This window comes from Lutra lutra, chromosome 5 (genome assembly GCF_902655055.1).
Source record: "Lutra lutra chromosome 5, mLutLut1.2, whole genome shotgun sequence".
Taxonomy (NCBI): Eukaryota; Metazoa; Chordata; class Mammalia; order Carnivora; family Mustelidae; genus Lutra; species Lutra lutra.
This window is the reverse complement of record NC_062282.1, coordinates 84050997-84074820: the sequence shown is the minus strand read 5'-3', so window position 1 is coordinate 84074820 and position 23824 is coordinate 84050997. Positions and strand designations below refer to the sequence as shown.

Genomic DNA, 23824 nt, shown 5'->3' with positions numbered 1-23824 from the left:
TTGTTGACTACGAGAGAGAGAGAGAGAGAGACAGTGCCACAAAGTTGTCTGCAGGTAATTCTACATAGTGCTCCAGACTCTGCATCTGGCATTAGACTGGCCTGAATTCAAATCCCCCCTCTACCACTTATAATCTGTAACCACAGGAACATTCCATGAACTCAATGGCGGTCAGCTTCTTCCTCTACAAAGCAGTGGAATAATGCCTACCTATGGGGTCTGGCACTTGGCAGGTACTAAATAAATATTACTCTGTTTTTGGCACTTCTGCTGAATGACTTGATCTTGTGGCATCTTCGTTCCTCTGATAGAGCCAACAGACTGCTGTCAGTGCCCAGCCTCTGGTCAGTGACTGACTTGGGCATAAGTCTTCAAAGGGCAAATTCAGAGAGTCAGCAGATACCAAGCTGAGTCTCCAAGATGGATCTCAAATATGTCACTTCTCTCTACCTCACTTCCACTACCATCTCCCTTGGCCATATTCTCCTAATAAGTCTTCCTGTTGCCACTTTGCCCTCACCCAATGGTTTTCACGAAGGCAGCCAGAATGATCTTTAGAAAATGTAAACCGTATTATCCTGTTTTCATCTAAAACACCAGTGGCTTCCCATTGTCCTTAAAATCTGACTGGGTCCCTGACTCCCCCTTCTCTCCCCTATGACTCTTTTCTCCTTCTTTCCAAGGCCTGTGTCTTGTCCTCTAGCAGTTCATTCTGCCCTCCTCAGGATTTTTGCACAAGCTATTTCCTTTGTCTCAAATACCCTTGCCCACCTCTTCAGTTGGCTCATCCTGACTTACCCTCTACTTTCTCAGGAAGTACTTTTTTGGTCTCTAATACTCATTTTAATTATGTCTCCCTCCTCAAATATCACCCAAAATATCCCTCCTCACGAGGAAGCCACAGCTTTCAAGGCTTTTCCTTGTTAGGACCAACTGCACTTTAAGTCACACCTTAAAATTATGCAATCATTTGTGTGTTTCACTACCTAACACTAGACTGAATGCTCCGTAAGAGGAAACTGCATGTACACTTTTCTCCACTGTGTCTCCTCCTGAGCCTGGCAATCTGTCTGCCATATGGTGGTGGCTGATAAATAAATATTTGTTGAAAGGATAAATGATACTTAGAGTAGTTCATGTAAATACTGACGATATTAGTTCTTTTCAGCTTTAAAAACCCCACAATGCCCAGTCTAATGCTCTCTGGGCAAAAGGCAATGTTTGCTGAAATGATTACAGTTGAAATTCAACTTTCTCTTCTCTTAATTTAACAGAAGACTGCCATCACTCTTGTCCAAAATGATGATGGCCTGGGGTTTCTGGGTGGCTCAGCTGGTTGGGCGTCTGCCTTCGGCTCAGGTCATGATCCCCGGGTTCTGGGATCGAGCCCCACATCGGGTTCCCTCCTCAGCGGGGAGTCTGCTTCTCCCTCTGCCCCACACCCTGCCCATGCTCTCTCTTTCTCAAATGAATAAATAAAATCTTTTAAAAAATGATGATGGCTCTAGATAGTAAAATGAAGATTGCTCAGAACAGTTTTTCAGTGATTTTTAACACAGCATGTCAACTGACTATTGACTGTGGGGCTAATATAGCCCCAGATGAACAAGTGAGCACACATCAGTTTTCACTTGATGACTACTTACGGAATCAGACACGGCCTGAGGGTAAATACCACCAACAAAACAGGGCAGTGCCATTTCTCGCAGAAAAACTGACAACTACAAATAGCTGAGCTAGGGTTCTTGCAGTTTTGGCTTTCTGAACAGCTCTGTCAGAAAGAACAAGTCCTCCAAAACGAGTCTACTATTTCACGTTAACTATCCTCAGAACACACAAGAGAATGTTTTTCAATGGGAGCATTTTGCATGAAAACTAAGCGGAGCCCTGAGGTGGATCACTGAAGGATCCACAGCCCAAAGGGACAAGGGCAAGTCTCCACAGTCTGCTTACTTCTTTCTCTGTGAGCAGAACTTAACTAGAACTGCAGTTTTTTTGGATGTTCTGGTGATACGGAGATGCTACAGCACAAAAACCAAAACATGTAGGGGGAACTCCAAGGAAGCCAAGAGCTGGGGGGTGAGCGACAGGGTTGAGGATCACCTGACGACATTTAATCCGGCTCCCTGTCTTCAGGAAACCTAGGAAGAAGTTACAAGGGATGGTAGGAGGGGTTCTGGTACTTAATCAGCCTGAGAGGAGGGTAATTTTTCATTACATTAGAACAAATTCTCTTCGGCAGAAATTTAAATGTATTATGTACTATCTGTTCTCAGGGTGGTTATGACGCCTTGTATTATTACGCTCTTGGTTGCTCACTCAGCTCATCTTAATGCCCTCATTTTTTGGAGCTCTTCCTTATTGGTGTAAGGGGAAGGTTCATGCCAGCCTCTCAGCTGTAATGACACAGTCATTCATGTATCCATCTATCCATCCATCCATGCATCCAGTGTTTGCTTTGTGCAAGACATAGAAAAAGGAAGAGTTGAACATGGCAGACTCCGTGCCCGCTAGGAACTGAGTCCTGGAGGAGAAAGAGACAAGGAATACTCAGCCTCTTTTCTTCCTCCTTCTCTTGCCCACTCTCCTTCTCCCTCCCCCCCACCCCTACCGCCTGCCTCTCTCCCTACTTGTGATCTCTCTTTGTCAAATAAATAAAATCTTAAAAAAAAGAAAAAAGAAGACACCACCACTGTGGTTACAGTACATGCCCCCAACTGGATGCCCAGACTTTTTTTTTAGACCACAGCTAAAAAAAAAATCCTTTGAATCATTCATCACAATGATTATTTCCTATATTTTATGTATTTCAGTCCTTTCATTCCAAAGAATCTTGCAGTGGTTCCCTATCTGCACCTAGAATACTGAATGTGACTCCATCCACCATGGCCATATTCTCTCTCTGTGACTCTCTCCCTTCCCCCAGGCCAGAAAGAGGCAGGAGTAGTCTTGAGATGAGTCAAAGAATGTGCTTTCCAGAGAAATGAGTAAACTCTTCAACTCAACACATCCTTAATTTTACTACCAAATTAGGGAGACTGTCACAAATGACATCTAAGGATGACCCCCTCAGGATTTTTCCCCACTACAAACTCTTGTTAAAAAAGAAAAGAAAAGGATGTTTGCAGGAGAGCAATGGCTCCAAAAAAATCCTCTTGTCTTCAAAAATGATACCAGTTTGCCCTCTCCATTTTATCTTCCCCGGCAACTTCGCAAGAGTCAAGGCTGGGTGGTGCTCACCCTAGGAGTATGTGTTAGCAAAGCTAATTTCAGCATCTGTATAAAAATTTCCATCAGCTTCTTGCTGCTATCAAATATCACACTACCTGTGAAAGCTCTTTGAGGGATTGCATTTTAACTTTCTGCCCTGTTTTCAATGAAACTGAGAATTGTATTTGCCATCCGCCTTGCCTATTGGGTTCCTTTTGATCCCGCTTGTTGACCCTGCTGTGTACCTTTAAGTGCCAATGGCAATTTTACATCCTGTTAATATTCTTCCTAGGTAAGAATCTCATTTTCTGTTTCAGCAGACTTCCATTGGTAAAACTGCCAGACTTCCATTTATCAGAAGTACTATGTCCCTTCCCCCTAGTCTGAGGAAGAAATCAGACAGCCATAAAAGTTAGACCATGTGAGGTAGGTCAACGTGGCCATCTTCAACAAAAGCTCAGGGAACACATCTTTCAGATGGAGGGAAATGAAGATGACACATGATTCCATCTTAGCCTTGTCAGGATCAGACACAAAAGAGCCTTAGGATTTAGAATCAGGCCTTACTTTTCAAAGTTTCTGGGTCCTTTCAGTCTGACAGGTATGTATGGAACTAGATGGTGCAAAGACTTTCCTTCTCTCCTGGAGTTGTGGAGATGGAATAGTGTAAATCTGAGCTGTTGCAGTGTTTCTTCCGGTACATGCTTGGGATTCTTTCAAATGCCCTGCATCTGAACCCCCTTTCCATGTTTAGGAACTCACATACATTATATATTTTGGTGGGGGGCAGGAAGTACCTCAAAATTAACAAGTTCAGATGCCAGCTTTATCAGGATGGCCTGCAGTCAGGGATTAGGTCTTATCAACTGGAGAGACCTGACCTGAATTTCAGACTGGGAGCTAGTGACACAAAGAGGAAGACTCTTTGTGTCTACCAAGGTAGACTCACCTCCACTTTGGTGGGAAGGGGGCAGAGTTTGCTAAGGCTAGGGTGACCTCCAGTTGCAGCAGTAGGAGGAGGGGCCAGAGCAAGGTGGCCTCAAATCAGGCTCTGCAGCCCTCCTAGGAGTTCTGGCAACTACCTTGCATCCTTTTTTTTTTTTTTTTTTTTTTAAATGAATCCTGTCTCTTCAATCTTGTTTTTGCAGTAGATTCTATTGTTTGTAACTAAGAGCCCAGGAGGACGCACCTTCTTTGACACGCATCATGGAAAATGTCATTTGCAATCGGAGTGAATGATGCCAATATATAGAAAAAAGTGGAGTCAAGACATGGGAAAGTGATCTGACAGGATAATCTGGGTCCTTAAGAGGCCCCGAGGTTGCCGCTCTTGGAGCTGACAAAGTCCCACTTTTGTCTGGGGTAGCCTGAGGTGGGTTTCTGTGACTTGAAATTGAAAGAGTTCTGCAAACACAGATGATAGCAAATTAATATTATATATGGGAGGCTCAAACATAGTCATCTCCTGTGACCCAAGAATCATTTTTCTATTCTTTGGAAATAATTTAAAATGTTGAAAAGCAACACCAAAATCGCTGGAGTGAGGCCAATGGCTGCCTACAAAAGTGCTCTTGGATAACAGTATCCATGATGTTGGAAGCACTTGTGGTGCTTAGCTAAGCTTCCATGCTTAGCGTTTTCAGACCTTTTGCTCTTCATTTGAAACACAGTTTCATTGCCACTTAGTTTTAGTCTATGTCTCTCCGTTTAGCTCCTCCCTGTGCTGTCCTCTGAGTCTTTGGAAACTGCCTTTTGAGGCTTAAAATTGGCATAAACTGTGAGACTGTGTAAATGGTTATTTGCCTCTCAGACCAAATTGCATTTGGGCGCCGGAGGTCTGAAAGTGCCCTGAAGAGGCCACGGTGCAAAACACTTCACGTGATCTGAATGTGTTCATGCTTCTAAAAATATTCTTTACGCCGAAATCTGCTTTGGAGGCCTCTGACCGAAGCCCAGCGAAGTAATTACAATGGTCTGCGGAAGATGCAAGGCTCTTTGGCGACACACCAAGCGCTCGGACTGAGATTCGCGAGACCTGGAGTTTGGTCCATGTTGTCTATTCACTGTGGCTTTGGAAAGCCTGTTCTCGCTAAGCCTTAGACTCCACGTGTGCGGAAGACATTGGGTGAGATGTTTTTTATAGCCCTTTGTGGCTCTCAGCACCTATGCTTTATGATTCCTTATAAGGTAGCAGTTTTCAAAAAAGCCTGAGATGAACTCAGTTTAGGAGTGCCTTTACGCAGTATCCAGAGTCATGGGAGGAATTTGCCTGGATGAGTTCCCCTTTGAAGGAACCTGTCCCGGAGTCCTCAGAGTTGAGTCTCCTGACCCAGCTCCCAAGGCTGGGAGCCTGATTTGGCCCCAGTTCTTCTCCCAGCCGGAGGCACCTGGGGATGTGGGCTGAAGTGGCGCTGGGACACCTTACTGATCCAGCTTTACAGCCTACCGTTTAATCTCAAGACCAAGCACTGGAAGTAGGTGTTATGCGACTTTACTAGGAAGGAAACTGAGGTCCAGAAAGTCATAATGATAGTCAACAAGTGAGAGGGCTGGAATTCAAACCCATGGTTTTTGGTTTTAATGCCTGTGATTTTTCTTTTTAAAAATTTTTATTTATTGGAGAGAGAGAGAGAGAGATCAAGAGAGAGCAGCAGTGGGGGACGGGGAGAGGGAGAAACAGACTCCCCGATGAGCAGGAAGCTCAACACAGGGCTTGAACCCAGGACCCTGGGATCATGACCTGAGCTGAAGGCAGATGCCCAACCAACTGAGCCACCCAGGCATCCCTAATGCCTGTGATTTTCTCTCTGCCTCACGGACATCCTGCAAGTGAATACTGTTGAAGCAAACAGTGACGTACACATTCAGAGAGAGTGACATGTGGCCAAACCACACCTCTCGGTTTTAATTCTACAACAGAGCTCCTTAAGAGCACTTTGGCCAAATCCATCTTTGTCTCTTATTCCTGGTGTGAACTTCAGCAAGTTAATCTTCCCGAACCTCAGTCTTCCCACCTGTAAAATGGGGAGGAAGGTAATACCTCACACAGAGGTTGCAAGAGTTAAATGGAAGTGCTTAGCACAGTGAAGGTGAGTGACACAGAAAGAGGCCAAACTGCAGCAGGTTCTCCTGTTTCTGCTTCCAGATTTGCTCACATATCCATCCACTTGTCTCTATCACTGCCACCATCTTAGTCCAGGCACCCCAGACAGAAGACTAGAATTGATCTTCTACTTCCATCCTTGTCCCCCAGATATTAACTTCCCACACAGGAACCAAAGTATATATTAAACTGAGTATCAGGTCAGCTCTCATCTTGGATCTTTCTCATTAGAAGTAGGATCCAATCTCCCTTCATCATCATGGCATCTTGGTCCCTCTAGACCTTCCCCTGCAGCCATTTTTCATACTGCTCACCTTACTGCTCCCCACCAACTCTTCCCCACTCCCCACAGCCATTTGGGTCTCTCATCAGTTCTCCAGATTCTAAGCGCCCTCTGCCCTCTGGGCACAGGGCTCAGGATGCTCTCCAGAGCTGCAATCCAGTTTTCTGCTCTTCACTCAACGGGCTTCCTCTCATCCTTCAGGTCTCGACAAAAATGCCTCCTTTTAGCAAGGTGTGCTCGGACTACTCTGGTCAGAAACCTTCCCCTTTACCCTCTATTTCAAACCTTTGTGTAGAGTTAGTTTACACAGCAAATTTATCATAATTTGTGATTTTGGTAATTCAGTGTGTACATGTAATGCAGATGGTACGCAACCCACCTTTTTTCAGATACTTTTACCATTTCAGTGCAATCCAGTCTGACTTCCAATAGTGGGCACTTACAATTTTAGGAAGCCTCCTTTGAGCTTCTAGAATCTACTTCACTCCTTGGGGCATCTCTTAACCAATGACTGACAGGCATATGGGTATAAATACCCAAGATCTTTCACCTCTTGGCCAGGATAATTCTGAGCTTCTTCCCAGAGCTTTCCTAAAGGATGAAGTTCCAGTCACCCCCTGTGGTAACATGATCAGGCTCAGCTTCATAACACACCTTTACTAGCCACCATCCCTCCTTTGTATATCTCCACTCTCCTGCCAATATCATTACACCTCCCAAATCATCTGTAAGCGCTCAATCTTCGTGACAGGGCCTGATTCTGGGATACCGAATAAGACCATGGAGTTCTTGGTTCTTTTCATCTATCCTGGGAGAGTGTACATTATAAGTCTATCTTGTTTATGGTCATACTGTAGTGCCTTGTTTAGTATCTGGCACCTAGCAAACACTCAATATATGTTTAGGTCATGAGTGCATACCAGGGGTATTATTACTGCAGTGCAGACTATCTTCCTTTTACTGAGTTTATGCCAATAGCCTACCATACACCCACAGAAATATTAAATGTGCCCTCCAAAACTTAGAGCCAAAGAAAAGGTACGTTCTCTGGTGTTTGCAAGAATAATGTTCCTGTTAAAGTGTTGCTTTAGCAATGCTTGTTATACCTAGAGGTTCTTCACTGGGAAGAGATCCCAAGACAGATTCTCTAGGAGTCTGGCAATTCTTCCTGAAGCCACCCGAAACCCAGTGTATAAATAGTTCAGAGATCTTTCAGAGGACAAAACTCTGTTATGCTTATTTGTGCATGGTTTAAACAGAAAGCAAGTGGACCCTGGACTGGGTGCTCTCAGTGAAATAAGATGAATACCGATGCAGAGAGACTGGCAACTATAATAGGGAAGAATAACAAAAATCATTCACATGTATTCAGCAGGCATTCACGGACCAGTCCTTGAGCGTGTCATGTGTAGTATCTCATTTAATCCTCAGAGCCAACATATGTGGCAGGTAATGTTACTCCATTCTCAGAGGGAGAGATCAGGGCTCAGGGAAATTAAATGACTTGCATAAGGTCTCACAGCTAACAAGAGGTAGAACTGGGATTTCTAATCAACTATTATGACTTCACACTCCTGCTCTTTTTCTTCAATCTCACCCCCTGGGTTAAGCATATTGAAAAACCAGCTCACTAGATGAACGAAGTGAAGTATTTCAGTCTGCAGAAGATAAGAAATAAGAATAAAATGCACCTCTTCTAGCTGCCTTCACCAACCTGTAGTCACTCATGGAAAGAAAGGACAAGTATATTTTGTTGGCTCAGTTTCAGGAAGACTTTTCTAATACTGTTGTCAGAGGTGGAGGGAACAGAGTGTGTTCAGGCACAGAAGACTCCCCCATGCTGGAGATTTAAATGCACCAGTTCTGTGGCAAGTCTGAGAGGACTGAAGTGCAGGAGAGGTGGATGGCTGGCTTGGAGGACATTTAAGATCTCTTTTAGACATGTGATTCTAGAATACAAAGGAATTAGAAGCCTCACTCAATCCCTGCACATATGGTTGGTATTACGTAATTCTGGAGTGACAAGATTTACAAAGGTAACATGACCTGAGAGAAATTTACAAATACCATATTAATACATTAAAGAAGGTATATGCTGTTTATACTCTTTGCATAAGAGAGGCAGAGCTAGTGTTGCTGCAAGGTTAACCAGCATATTGTCAAGAGTGGTCAAGAATGTGGGCTTGGAGTCAGTCTACATGAGTAACTTTGGGCAAGCTACTCAGTATTCCTGAACCTCCGTTTCCTTGTCTGTTAAACAGTGTTGCTCTGTGGATTTGAAATTTTGCAGGTGAAGTATTTAGCACAGTCCCTTGAAGACTCTAAGGGGCCATAACTGGTGGTACCTATTTTTCCAGAAACCTTTATTTCTGAAAAACGTAAATCCAAATTCTTGTGCATCATACTCTGTAAAATACAAAAAGGACAAGTTTTACATTTGAGATGCTAGAATCTGGAGGTTCAGAGAATCTGGGACTTTTCCTGTAACTGCAGTAGCTGTGAACATCTATTAAGGACTCAGATACATTTCATGTTACATAGCTGGTTTTTCGGCTAAGGTAGGATTAGAAGCTGACTTTCCTGAATTTCAGGCTCTTTTTGTCCCCACCTATAATGGACCACTTTGCCTGTCCAGATGACAGGTTTCCAAGAGGAATGGAACCTAAATATTTTGTTCTGACTCTGTTTACATTTCTAGGCAAAGGAGAGCAGTTCTGGATCAGAGCTTGTTATAACTCCTGATTAACGTTATCTCCCCAAATTCTGCCCCTTGTGGACTTGGCCCCTTGATTAGTTTGCTTCCCTTTCCTCTTTGTCCCGCCCTGGTTTCTGTTACCCCAGTGTAGATCACAGATGCAAACTTTTCTGCCTTTCTCTTCTCTAACCTCCTCTTTTCTCTGACTCCATTCCCCATCTCGTTTCCCTATTCATCTAAACTCACTGTTACTACTTAAAACCTTAAGTTTCTGACCAAGTGGCACCCAGTCAAGACACGGCATGTCATTAACATGGAACTGGGCTGGCCACAGATTACATTATACTCTGGAAGCTTATCAGCAACATTAGAATGGTACTCTTGGTGCCAACAGTTCCCACCCAGCAATGGTAGTTAGTGCAGTGCTCTGTGGAACTCCAAGGGAACCATCATGCTTATCTTGGTTCTCTGGACTGATCTGGTTAAGAGCCCAGTCCTTGGAAGCAGGTAGACCTGTTCACATCCTGGTTCTGACACTTCTTAGCCACTTTTCTAAAGTGAGAAGATATCACAGACCTCCATGGGTTATTTGGAGGATTTAAGGAAAACCATGGTTATCTTGCACAGTGTCTGGCACCCGGTGTGAACTATGTGATGGCCGTTGGCTAAGGTGCTGACTGGTAACCACGTCCCCTTCCTGTCTGGCTTCTCTCCTTCCTGGTCCCTCCCTCCTTGCCCAAGCAATCAGGACAAACATTGCCCAGGATGAGGTCTACTTGCTTCGCTGGGCCTTGGCATAACCACTAGAATAGGGAAGATAGGAAACCCAGAACATGTCTCAAACGCAAATTTTTTTTTTTTTAAGATTTTATTTATTTATTTGAGAGAGAGACAGTGAGAGAGAGCATGAGCGAGGAGAAGGTCAGAGTGAGAAGCAGACTCCCCATGGAGCTGGAAGCCCAATGTGGGACTTGATCCCGGGACCCCAGGATCATGACCTGAGCCAAAGGCAGTCGCCCAACCAACTGAGCCACCCAGGCGTCCCGCAACCGCAAAATTTTACAACGATGAAAATGAAATCCTAGTGTTTCAAAATCTTCAGAAAAGAAGAAGATGGGAAATGTCCTTCCTGTTCAAAGGCAAGCTTCTGTGTTCCGGGTCTTTCTATGATCTCTCAGGAGGAAGAGAACGTGGCCATCTCCCTCCATTCTTCACTCACCCTATTCCCCCTGCCTTCAAGCATGGACCCAGTCCACATGGATTTCCCTCATGTACGGGAATTTACCACTCCAAGGAGAAATTTGAAATTCAGAAGATGGTCCTTCCTGCTTCTCCAGAGAGCCAGGAAGGGAGTTTTCTCTTCTGCCCCTCCTTTTCTCACCTTTCCTGTTTATTAAGCAGAAGTCCCAGATGAGATTGAGGGCAGCCTTGCCTTTCTCAGATCCATGCAGCTTGTTGGTATCAGCAACACCCCTCCTGAGCACAGCTCTGCACAGTTCTATTCTTGCCCCATGCCCACTGATTCTGCTGCATTGCCTTGGCAACCAATTAAAATACTTTTATGTGTGCATTGATATCATCCTTTCTGCAGATCCAGGGCACCCTGCTCAGAGGGTTGTGGCATGTCAGGCAGTTGGTGTTCTCTCTGGCTCCATTCTGGTCTGACTTCTTTTTTAACCTCCCAATTACCTCTGAATCCCCTGTAAGCACCTACGTGCCATTCCTAACACACCTGGCTTGACATCAAGAAACACCCTTGTCAACAAGACAGGGGCTGGAAGGGATCCTGGGAACAAAATGGCTGGTATATCCCCTTTCCCTCTAGCCTCAGGGGAAGACATCAGGAGCTCCTGAGCCATGAAGCTGCTGAGTCTAAGTGCAGTTTCTTACAACAAGGCAAGCAGCACACGTTCAGTCATTAAATATTTACTGAAAGCTGTTTGCATTTCAGCCAGTCTGCTAGGGACAGAGGAGACAAGACACCTCCTTAGCCTTATGGAGCTTATAGTTCAGTGGGAGAGAGGTGACTGGAAAATGCTGTACCGTCTGATGTGTGCTGTGGAAGCCAGAGGAACTGGGGCCTCTGGGAACTTGAGGAGGAACCTATGGCCAGATTAGGACTTAGAAAGAGGGCTGACTTCCCAGAGGAGTGAAGGTTACACTGAGACCTAAGCATGGGTTGTAGTGGCCACTTGGGCCAGTTTCCTGACTGGTGGAGAGTTTCATTCTTGCCTGGCTGAACCCCTGGTTCTGGGCTGGGGTGATCTGTTTGAGGCACCCCAGGAGTATATGCCTTGATTCTTCTGCTCTCCAGGCTAAAGTTCTCCCATGAGCCTCTCAAGGGAGAGTAACAGTGAATAGTCCAAGTTCTCTCATCTCTTCTCTTGGCTTTCCATGCTGCACATGTGCACGGTGGCTGAAAGGTACAGGATCTAGGAGCATCAGGACTATGGTGTCAGGGCTCACCACCCAAAGTATGTGCCTCTCAGTTATTCTGAGGATTGCAGTCCTCAGTATCACAGGTTTCTGTGAATGCCTGGGTGATTAGGAATCAGACCATCTGCAACCTCCCTAATTGCCCCAAACACAGATAGAGGATGCTATCAATTTTTATCTGTAACAGTTTTCTCATATGTTATCTCATATGAACATAACCTGAGCATAAATCTCTTACATGAAGGTAGAGACAATAGGAGCACCCATCTCAGGGGCCTGTAGAAAGCATTAAGTGAGACTCTGCTAAGTAAAAGTGCTTCACCCAGTGTCTGACCCACCGTGAATCCTTTAAGATTTATTAACTGCATCATAAATTTTAGTTCACATGGCTCTCTCGAAAGACCGTAAGCTCTTTGAGAGCAAGGATCATATCTTACTTATTTTTGTTTGTCACTGGAGCCCAGAAAATGGTCTTATTCATAAAAAGCATTCTACACATATCTGTTGAATGAATGGGAAGTAACAGCAACCATGCCTCACATTCATTGTCACTGGGCTTACTGTGTGTCATGTCCCGTGCTAAGAACATTACAAGAAGTATCTCGATTTATCCTCTGAAGGAGGCCCTGATCGCTGTTACTCCATGTCTACAACATGGTAAAACAGCGGTCCAAATGCAGTAAGTGTGCTGATACTTTAGAAGGGAGTGCAAGCGGACTGTCAGCCTTTACTAAGAGCTTACTTTGTCCAGACCTTGGCTAAGCACTTTACAGGTATCAATTTGTTAAATCTTCCCAATAACCCGCGGAGGTGAGCTTTCTGTTTCCATTTTATAGCGATGATGCTCAGAGTCGCTTAGTAACTTACCCAGAAGCACAGTCGGTACATGAGTTAAGAGCCATTGTTTTGAATCACAACATACTTATTTACTTAGTTTATTAGAAGACTAAGCTCAGAAGCAGCAGAAAATTAGAATATATATTTTAAAAACAATACTAAAATGCCTTTTTCTTATTCAGAAAGAAGTTTGAACACACACACACACACACACACACACATACTTAGGGCAATGGAGTTATTACCTAATGGGTACAGTTTCAGTATGGAATGCTGAAAAAGTTCTGGAGATGAACAGTGGTGACGGTTGCACACCACCGTAAGAGAATTAATGCCCCTGAACTGCACACCTAAAATGACTGAAGTGGTAAATCCGTGTATTTTATAATATATGTGTGATGTCGGTTTGACAGCGCCAAAGGTACAGGGCCATGTTCCTACTTTCTTCCTTTCCTACTGGAGGCCAGGTCAATTCAGCTAACAACTCTAGCAGCAAATTCTTTCACAGCCTCTTCCTTTCTGTCATTGGTATCCCTGTGACTGTCAATTAACTCAAGATAATGTTTCTCCCAAGATCAAAGGAGCACACAAAATTTTTGGTATCTGATGCAAAGTTTAGCCATATGTGGAGTGGCATTTCCTATGTTCCGAGGGTTAGCGACTCATGAGCTAAGTGGTTTTGAACTTGGCCCATTGTGTCTTTCAGAGAGTGCTGTCACCCAAAAAGGTATTTAATAAGGTGATTCACATCTAGAAGATTTCAGTCACTGCATGACTTTACACCAAAAATAATGTGCTGCTCATTCCTCCCATAGCTCTCTAATGGCTTGATTCATGAAGAGTTCATTCTTGCATCATCAAGAGTTATTCCATGATTCCATGAAGTCAACCACAGACATGAAGGTATTCATTTATTTATTCATTCATTTATAAAATATTTGGGGGTTCCTAATATGGGCCAGGCTGTGGGCTGGGTGCTCTGAGCACAGTACTGAGAAACCAAAAAAGTTGCTTGTTCCCCCTGGGCTTGGATAAAAGACTAGAGAAATGACAGAGATCAGAGGCAAACTCAGCTAATAATTGAGTCCTCGAGTCTGAGGCCAGGAGCATCTGTGGTATGAGGTTGCAACGGTGTGGGCTTTCAAGACGGAGCCTGGTACGGAGTAGGTGCTTAGAAGATTTCTGTTGAACGCCCTGGCTTCTGAGCTGGGGTCTGGAGCTATCTGCCCCTGGGGCTGACACACAGACCCAAGTTGCAGGAAGCTGCTCATGACAGATGGACTTTTCTTTCCTTTCCTGTGTTCTACCACCTACTTTGTACGCACTGGCTGCCATTCCTACGTGCTAGGGTTATTGGGTATCCCAGCCATTTCAATGGGGGAAAATGGCTATGTCTGCCAGGGGGTGGACATGGCTCCTCACTTGCCCAGTAAGCTCAGCCAGCCACTTGGAGCAGTGTTTGGCTGCACTGAATCCATTAGGCAGATACAGCCCATGGGCCACTAGATGACACGGAACGAGTGTGGCTGTGGAGAGACTTTACCATACAGAGTACCTGACATGTGTCTTCCCAGTGGTGGTCTGAGGCTAGGTATCCAGTTACCTGGTCTCTACTGCATCTGTTTCCTTCTCCCTCTCCTCCAACTCTGATTCTAATCCAGCTATTCCTGTCCTGTCTTACCTAGCACCCACGTGCCCAGAACAGATGCTGCCTTTTTACTCCCTGATCATGTCTTTCATGACCATTAAAACACCTGTTTTTTTCTAGGAAATTTCTTTTGGTTGGCCAAGCTTCATTTCTCTCAAACTAAATCACCTCACTGACATTTTAGTAAATGTCATTTATTAATCATCATTTTAATAAATCATTATTTCTTGAGTCTAAGACTTCCCTGTCTTAATTGACCTTACTGAGTTATAATTTATAGAGGAAAAAAATGCAACTATTCTTAAGTGTACAGTTTGATAAATTTAGACAAACTTATACACCATCACATAAAACATTTGCATTATACCTCACCAAATAACTATGTGGTTTGCCATTTCTAGAATTTTATATAAATGGAATCAGACAATAAGTAAGCTACCCCTTTCTTTATATCTTAACATTTCTAAAATTGGATGTATCTTACAGCGAATATCAAACATGGTACTATTTCCTTTTTCCCTTAAGTGCTATAAAGAAAATTGTAACACATCTTCTAATGGTTTGACAGTGCCAAAGGTACAGGGCCATGTTCCTACTTGAAATGCTGCCTTCCCTTCCTACTGGAGCCAGGTCTAATGGGTAATATCTCTGAGTCAGGGATGTGTGTGTGTGTGTGTGTGTGTGTATCACACACGTTTATATATATATGTGTGTATATATATATATCCACTTATGTATATATATATATAAACATATGTATATACATATATGTGTATTGACTAGTTGGTTTTGCCACTAGAAAGTAAGCACTGGAAAGGTGAAAATCCTAACTTTGCTGTCTTCCCCTAGTGCTTACACGGCTAGACACGAATAGGAGCTAAAGAAACACTACAGAAGGTGGTGATAGTGAGTTTCAATTCCAAAAATATCTTCTAATAGCAAGAACTTGCCTGAAACTCTTCTTGGAATGAGTCCGTAGTTTCTAATTACAACACAGTTTCTCTTTGTGGGCTCAGCTGCCTTTGCATTAGTAGAAGACATTTTCCCAAATTTGTCGCATGTACAATTAATACTATTCAAGGTATTAATAAAAGGGAGGAGAGGGGCATGCCACTGTCAAGGAAATGTGGGAAACATTTCTTATTATAATTTATCACTTAGAGATTCCTACTTCATCAGCATGCTAAAAGTTCTGACAAGTGCTGCTGCAAATAAAAAAAATGTTTAGTTCTTTTTTTGTGTGTGAGAAGGTTTTATTTATTTATTTGAGGGAGAAAGTGAGAAAGAGAGAAAATGAGTTGGGGGTGGGGGAGAGCAGGAGAAGGAAAAGCAGACTCCTTCTTCACTTGAGCAGGGAGCCCAAAGCAGAGCTCAATCCCAGAACCCTGGGATCATGACCTGAGCCGAAGGCCGATGCTTAACTGACTGAGCCACCCAGGCACCCCTGTTTAGCTCTGTTTTCAGCTTAAGTTTGTTTGACCCTGAGCTTGAAAGGACATGCATCTGTAGCACGTAGATTACGCCTTATGAAAGACTGCTCTAATATATATGCATGATTTAAGAAAGAAATGAGAAAGAAAATGAGAAGGAAAGTGAGGAGAGCTGTATTTGAATGCGTCCAGCTCAGCCAAAAGTTATGCAGTGGCATCTGCAACGGGAGAGATGAAGATGCTTTTTGTGAGTAAAATGACTGAACAAACGTTCTCCCTCCTGCTCGCATAATCTCTTTATCCTATGAAGGGCTGTATGGGCAGGCAACCTTTCCTAAGAGCAAAGGAAAACAACACAAAAATATGTGTTGGCTAATCCCTTAGGTGACCTGCCCTGAGTGGTAGGTAATTGAGATTGCGTTGGGAGAGCCCGCTGCCCCACCCCTCTGCCTTGGCCACCCTCTGGGAGTGGAGCTGCTGTGTTTGTCCCACCCTTCGGCAAGACAGCTTTAACTGATGAGAAAACTGAAATAGGTAATAGGATGGCTCGCTAAAACAGAGAGGAACGCACCTGCAGGAACTACCCTGGCCATTCAAATGATGGCAAAGTCCTCAAAAACAGCACTGATCCAGTCCACAAAGAGATGAAAGGAAATCAGACTGGGCCAGGTGATATCAGGCAGAGAATATAAGATGTGTACAAGAGCTCTCTTCCCATCTTAAAAAATATTTTAAACATCATCAGACAGTAAAACAGACTTTTTTTTTCTCTCCTGGTATACATACCTGTGAATTTTAACAGATACCTGGACTCCTACAACCACCACCATTGTCAGGGTACAGAACAGCTGCCCCACTGAAGAAAACTCCCTCATGACCCTTTCTGGTCACATTGTCTCTTGAAACACCATAGTCTCCAGCAACCACTCAGAACCATTATTTTCCATCACTGGAGTCTTGTCTCTTTAAAACTCCCCTTCCCTTCCCTATCCCCTCTGCTTCATTTTTAAATGGAAGTCTCTGGATGGTTATTTGAGGCTGAACTCCAAATCCCAGGCCAGCAGACTCTCTCCTCTACTGTTACTGTTTTGTTATTTTCTGTTGCTAACATTTATCAGCATCTGTGATGTGCCAGGCATTTGTACTCATTTTACATACATTATCTCATTTTAATCTTACAATAGGCTCATGATAGATGCACACCATTATTATCTCCATTATACAAATATGGAGACTGGGGATAAGAGAGGTTAAGTGACCTGCCTAAAGCAAATTGAATCCCAGCACAAACCCAGCTCTATCTGATAACATATCCCTAACATTATGGTAAATAATAAAAGGGAAGGGATTGTAACTAGGAAAGATGTACACAGAGAGAGCCTGGGGGCAGAGCCAATTTGGCACCATATGGTTTTTAAAAAGATGCACCAATGTGTGTGAAGGTGGAGAACCATCTGGGTCTCCTGACTTCTCCACCTTAGCTCCTGCCTTTATGACTTCCTCCACCTATCGCATGTGGTCCTTGCTGACCCAGGTGGCCCCTGCTTGCTGTTTTCAGGGGCTTGGGATAGTTTTAGTCTCCTTGCCAATTTTGCAGAAACCACTGTCTGTGTCACAGGACACAGCAGCTGCTGTGAAAAGAAGCTGGATACCTTCTGGTTTCTACTTAGCTCAATTCCCTTGTGTGTTTTCTGACCTGATTTCCCCGCCCCCCCCCTCAGGTGCTTGCAACACCAGCTAAAGAAGTTTCTAGGACACAGCCACCTGGTCTGTGCACTGGAGGTGGCAGGTGTGTTCTCGCTGAGCTGGGGCAAGTGAGACAGAAATGTGTGTAGTTGGCATGATGTGTAACAAAGAAGAGAGAAAGTCCGGCCCTGCAAGACCTGGGGCAGAGACATTTGTGCTGGGGATAGAGAGGCAGGAGAAAGGCAACTAGAGAAGTTACGGAAGAATCAGAGATGCTGGGAATGGAAGGTTCTTCACCTACATGAGGTGTTCATTTGAGCTTGTTATTTGGGGAAGAGAAGGCTGCTAGCGAGTTTTCTCCTGGAATCAGTTCCTAGCTCCTTCGGGGTCTTGGAAGTGGGCTGCCAAGCCAGTGCAAGTTGGGAAGAATCACACATCTGAATCACAGCCATGGGTCATGTGGAGAAAAATCAAACAGGCCAGAAATCAGGATACCAGGGACCATCTTTGGATGACACTCTATTAACAAGCGGGTGAAAGAGGACACGCAATGTAGAGCGAAAAGTCCTGAGTCACTTCAAAAACAGCACCAGCTAACATTTGCCGAGCAGGAGCCGGTCCCCGTGCTAAGAGCTAATTGACATGAATCACCTCATTTATTTCTCCCAGCAACCCTCTGAAGTAGGCGCTACTATTATCTTCAATTCACAGATGGGGAATTGAGGCCCTGAGGTTCAAGGGATTCACCCAAAGTACACAACTGTTGAGCAGCAGCAGGAGGATTTGAATTCTTACATTTTTCAAATCTAAGCTTGCAAGCTTCACTGCTTTCCTGCCTGTCTTAATTCAGAAATATTTCTAAAAATTCACAGTAAGGAGGAAGAGAGATCAGCTATTCAGGAGGCTGTAATCTTCTCGAAGGCAATGCAAAGTTCCTTCCGCCTAACTGCTGTGAGAGAAGCAGTAAGAACTGGTAGGGTTTGAGCGGCGGGGGGCTGTCCAAGGGTCTGTTGATTTCACCTGTTGGTCTGAAATAACTGCATGCTGTAGGAACCGACGGCCATGCCTCAGGTTTTCTTTTTACCCAGTAGGCTTGGGAGGGTTTTGGACAGGTAGGCACAATGGACTGTTTTTCCTCTCTTTGGCTGGCACCAGGAGGTGGGACTATTGGATCCATCTGGCATGCTGGTTGGCGCGAGAAGCACCCGGCCTCTTTGAGCCAACAGAAAATCCCGATGCGCTCGTCTATTAGATGAGCCTGGGTGAGCAGAACAGACTTTGGGCTTCACGAACTCCCAGACAGGGAGTGAAGGGAACTCTCAGAGAATGTCAGGTTAACATCGTGGTCCCTGGAAGGGGTGTTTTACAAAATGGTACCCCGCGACAACAGGTTATTTATGCCCTCTTTGGGGACTACTTTATACTAAGTATTATCCTGGGCTGGACTCGTCCCAGACTTAAGTTCAGTAATAATACCCATTTCACTGTCCTGCCAAGTGCTATCACTCCTTCTGTGTCTTGTGGAATTCCTCATGCACGGCAGGGCACAATAAACAGTCAATAACAATGTTTACTATGATAATGATCTTCCAAATGCCTTTCATCTAAGGATCTCAACGTGCTATGTAAACACTAATTAGTTAAGCCTCACAATGGCTCTCTGTTTTTACAATATATTTTCCGATTTTATAGAATTTTAAATTAAGACCCAGCAAACTTAAGTGGCTTGTCCAAAGTCATACAGCAGGTTTAAGTTAATGATAATGATGATACTCTGCATTTATAGGGCATGTGTTTTCGAAGGCACTGAGAGTGTGTTGCAAAGATAATTTTCACACTGTCCTGGAGGAAGGAGGGGAGCAAGTATTACTAGGGGCTGACCAAACTAGGTAAACTGAGGAGGCAGGGAGGGCAAGGATCTGACTGAGGACGCCAGTGCCTCCTCTGCCTCTCAGGACAGTGCGGCATCCCAGACAAGACTCAGTTTTCTTCACTGAGGGAGGCATGCCTGCTTGTGCCCTCACAGGAAAGACAGCTACTTTCTTGGAAGCAGAGACAGGCTGCAGAATGACAACCATATTTACATCCAGGAACAGGTCTGTTCACAGCCCCATTGAGAGAGGCAAAAGGGATGAGAGGAGCCACTTCAAGTAAGGAAGGATGGCTAAGAAAACGAAGGCAACGGGGGTGGCTGGGGGAGGCTGCCAGCTCTGCTCTCTTGCGGAGTATCTTGACTAAGGCAGGGCCCGCCTGAAAGCAGCAGCCGCCCACAGCCTGCTTCTGGGCTGCTGCCTCCCAACAAGGACTTGTTCCAGTGCGGCTCAGATGATGGGCACAACCCCATCACTGGCACCTTTGTCTGATGTTACAAGTCCTTGTGAAAGAGTTCCAGGGACATGCAGTATCTTACCGGCTGTCTCTTACATATCACCACCTCTCAGTCCCACACTTCCCTATGCCAGGAAGGGCCGGGAATCTTCTATGGTTCAAAAATTTGGCAGCCCTGGATACATCTGTGGCTACCTTTTCTTAACACAGCCACATCAAAAAAGATAAAAACCTGAACAAAAACATTCCAAGAGGTTAGGGACTTGCCTCCTCCCAGTCTAGCAACACTTTCTTAGCGGTGAAGATACTCCACCAGGAGCCAAGTCAGACCTTGCTGGGTGGGGGAGGGGAGGTTGCTGTGTCTTAGAAATTCAAAGGAGGATTTGCTGACCTCCGATGGAGCCCTATTCTCTACAGACAAGGCACTTGTGAGAAGTTTGCTGCCTACCCACACCCTGCCTTTTGCAGGCCTGTGGATTCTGATTGATGAGTAGTCCTTGGGCTAACAGGAAGCCTGAAAGAAAGAAGGACGCCCAGCCCTTTTCTGGAATGTGGTCACACAGAGGAGCACAATGGCAATAAAAAGTCTGCAGTGAAGAAATCACACCAATGCCCGCTTCTTCCCGCTCACGTTTTCGACCATTGCCACATTCCCCTACTGTAAGGGCAGTAGATGCCCTGAACAGAAGGAGGGGCTGAGCCGTTGAAAGGAACATTTTAGAAGTGTCCTGACAGCACATCATAAGCCGATTCTCCTGTGCGGGAAGGAATCCGCGATGACCCTTCCACCCGCTGTTACTCTTCACAACGGAGCTGAGGGACTCTGCTTTCGCTTTAAAGCGGTTCGCATTAGGTAAGACTTCACAGAAGCCAGCCTTGACTCTCTAAGTGTGCCGGCCACCCAGGTCATGGCTTTCTGTGTCTACTTTGACACAGTGACTCCTGGGGTTACAGTGTGCATAATCCCACAGGACTCACAAGGACTGCGTCCTCCTCTTGAGATGTGCCCTGAACACAGTTTCCCACAAAAGGCTCGCAGCCACGTCAGATGGAGACCTCCGGATCCCTGTGCACGGCTGGCCAGAGTGATTCGCACTATCCAAACACCAAACACATGACTAGGATCTCACGTGCGCCACTCCTGGGCCCTTGCGGTCATGGCAGCCGCTGAGGAGCAATTTAAGTACGTTTGATTGATTTTGTAAAGGAAGATATCTGCAGGGCTGCTGTATACACGTGTTGTACTTCACAGCCCAGCCTTCCTATCAAGCAGTCCACCCACGGATTCGAGTTCCTCCCGGCACAGTCTTCGGCGTTCAAGTTATCTTGATAGCTTCCCGAATGCATCATGAATGAGCGCTGTCATACTAGCACTTTAGGACTTGGGGTGGGAAGATGGGGTTGGGTAAAATTAAAACAAAACCTGACATTTAACTTCTCAAAGATCTCAAAAGCAAAAGGCAGCTGGATTTGTTTTTCTTTCTTTTGCCCCTCCTCCGTGTATTTCCCATGCACTGCTTTGGATGCAAACAGCAGAAGTGAAAGATGAAAAATAAGCACGAAGGCTTTCTTTGTGCTACTACCTTCTAGACAAGAAGCAGGAGGAGCCTAGGAGACTTTAACAATTCTAAGAATTCCTGGGTGGATGAGACAGGCTCAGGATTCCACCAGATTTTGGTAAAATGATCACTGCCCACAGAAACTTATCTCTGGGGAATCAGTGGCGGCGCTCTTTGAAACCTAACCACAGGAAGATAACCCCTAGCTGCTGGTATACACAAATCCAACCTCTAAATGGACATGATAGGAACAAATAAGATCTTTCTTACCCCATCCATGTGGATTCTGATATTAGGCACCAGGCGGAAAGGGCTGGACTGTAGACCTCTGGGGTTAGTCCTGCTTTTCCTGCTGTCCTGCAGGGTCAGCATGCTGGGCCTGCGGAAGGAGCCCCCTCTTCCCAAGCTCTGCCCCGAGCGCACACCATCTAGAAGACGCACGAGCAGCAGGTTGGCTGGCAGTGCCTCGATGCTGCAAAACACCAGGGTCCGGCATTCGGGGCACCTCAGCTCCTTGTGGGCCTTGAAAATCCTCTGGAGGCATGGTTTGCAGAAGGTGTGCTGGCAGGGGAGGACTTTGGCTGTGACATCGAGCTTTTCAAAGCACACGGGGCACTCCAGAAGATCAAGTAACGTCAGATCATCCATTTTATTTTAAAACTCCAGTCCTGACCTGGAGGGGGAAAGTCCGCATTGTAGGGCGAGCTGGGCCAGGGAGGTAAATCCGGTCTCTTGGGAGCGTCAGAATTCTTGCCTGTTTGAATGAGAAAGGAAGAGAGGAAAAGAATGTGACTGCTCCGGGAGGTATATCCCACCTACAAGGAGGCAGTGTCTCATGAGACAGTCTGCAAGTTACTTTGTTCCAGCACCCAAGTTTCAAATGACTCATTCTGATTCAGTGCTAGCAGGTAGAAGGCTCAACTCCTGCCTGCTGGATCTCGGAGGGAGCATTCAGCACAGTGACTGACGACTTACTCACTGCTTTTCTGTGTGCAAGCAACAGTGGAGACAAGAGTGGCCGGTTGAAGTGGCATATGTGCGCCTCTCTCCCACCTAGGGCTCAGAAGGAGCTTCTGTTCCCCGCCAGACAATCGGTTTCGGTTCTCAAATCAAGGCCTCCTCAGAATGCCACTTCTATGAAGCTATCTAGGCCTTCTTCTCTTCTCCAGCACAAGCAGGCAAATTTACATTGATATGTTTATCTGAATCTCATGCAGATGTAGAATTATTTCCTTCACTATACATCCTCCCCCATTGTGTTGTTCTAGCAATGTTCAAGAAAAATATCTATGAGAAACCTATTTTCAAAAATTGTTTGCCTTAACTACATGCCAGGATGCTTGGAAGCTTTTTCCCCTCCCTTCTTCTCTCCCTCCCTCCCTCTCCCCTTCCTTTTCTTCCCTGATTATTCTAGCCTCCGAGACAATATTCCTCCCACAAGATGAAGTCACACGGCCTGTTTAGTTACTTTGACAAGTGTTCTCAGTTTCACCTGAAGGAGACAGGAATTCTGGATTGTGGTCACAACCTGCAAAAAATCAAGATGGAGCAGTGTATACAGGTGTGTGTGTGTGTGTGCCTGCTGCTGTACCTGCGCGTGCTCGCGAGTATATGTGTGTGGTCTGAAAACACCCTTATTCCGGAAACCATTTCCTCTTAGACATCTGGAAAGAAGTCTCCAGTTGAGAGAAGTCTCCTGGGAAGAAGTCACTTGTCCCTCACAAGTGCCAAAATTGTGCACAGCAGCCTGGAAGGTTTGGCGGGAGGGCGGGTGGCCCCACCAGTCAGCAAAGAGAACCTGACACACCAGGATGAGAGATGGCACCTTGCCTTCCTGAGACAACTCTCCAAAGACGTTAGTTCTGGGGAGACGTGCGGGGGGCCACTAACCTTGAGCTTGTAACCCCAGCTGAGTTCAGCTCAGCGCGATCCTCGGCTTGGCCAGGCTCCCTCCAACTGGCTGCCTTTTCCCCAGGAGCCGCCGCTGCTCCTGCTGCTGCTGCGCTTTAAAAACTTTAACAACTCTGAGTCTTACTCATTTCAGGGATCGCCTTACTCAGCCCTGTTAACGCTTTCGCTGCCTGGCAGTCAGCAGCACTGTTCTCTGAGTTCACTCTCTGCTCCTGATCTTCCCTTCACGTAACTGAGTTGATTTCTGGGAAAAGATTATAAGGGACAAGATGTAAGCCAACCCTTAAGGCTAAATATTTACAGTTCATATTTTCACTTTTCTCATTTTGTCTCCTTTCCCAGAAGTTGAAACATGCTCAGTTATACACATGCCAAGGTGACTGTGTTTATTTTAAACCTTGATAAGGATTTGCTGAAAAGGTCAAACATATTAATGGTAGCTATAACAAAGATAAGCCAGCCACCTAAAAAGTACTGCTCCTTAAAAACATAGTTATTCTTTGAATTTGTAGATTTGAGACAGAGTTTTGTGATCTCTTTGCTCAAACTCTTTAAGTTTAAAAAAAAAAAAGTATCATGGTAGCACATATACATTTTTGAAAAATCAAAGCACAGAAGGGCTTTGAAAAAGGAATGGTTCCAGCCTCTCTCCCTGCCTGGTGCCTACTGGAATCTTTTTATAGCCCAAATAATGCTTA

The 23824-nt window shown here is 45.1% G+C and overlaps 1 protein-coding gene across 7 annotated transcripts in view; it reads right to left on the bottom strand.

Moving 5' to 3' along the window:
• The window catches only part of SH3RF2 (SH3 domain containing ring finger 2), a 127543-nt gene extending 104274 nt beyond the window's left edge, over positions 1-23269 (bottom strand). For all 7 annotated transcript variants that reach the window (XM_047731156.1, XM_047731157.1, XM_047731154.1 and 4 more), the window contains exons 1-2: positions 23106-23269; positions 21486-21969 (exon numbers count right to left, since the gene is read on the bottom strand). In XM_047731156.1, coding sequence (XP_047587112.1) covers positions 21486-21863 — 378 coding nt within the window. In that variant the 5' untranslated portion in view covers positions 21864-21969; positions 23106-23269. The remainder of the gene's footprint in view (positions 1-21485; positions 21970-23105) is intronic.
• Positions 23270-23824: the final 555 nt, after the last annotated feature.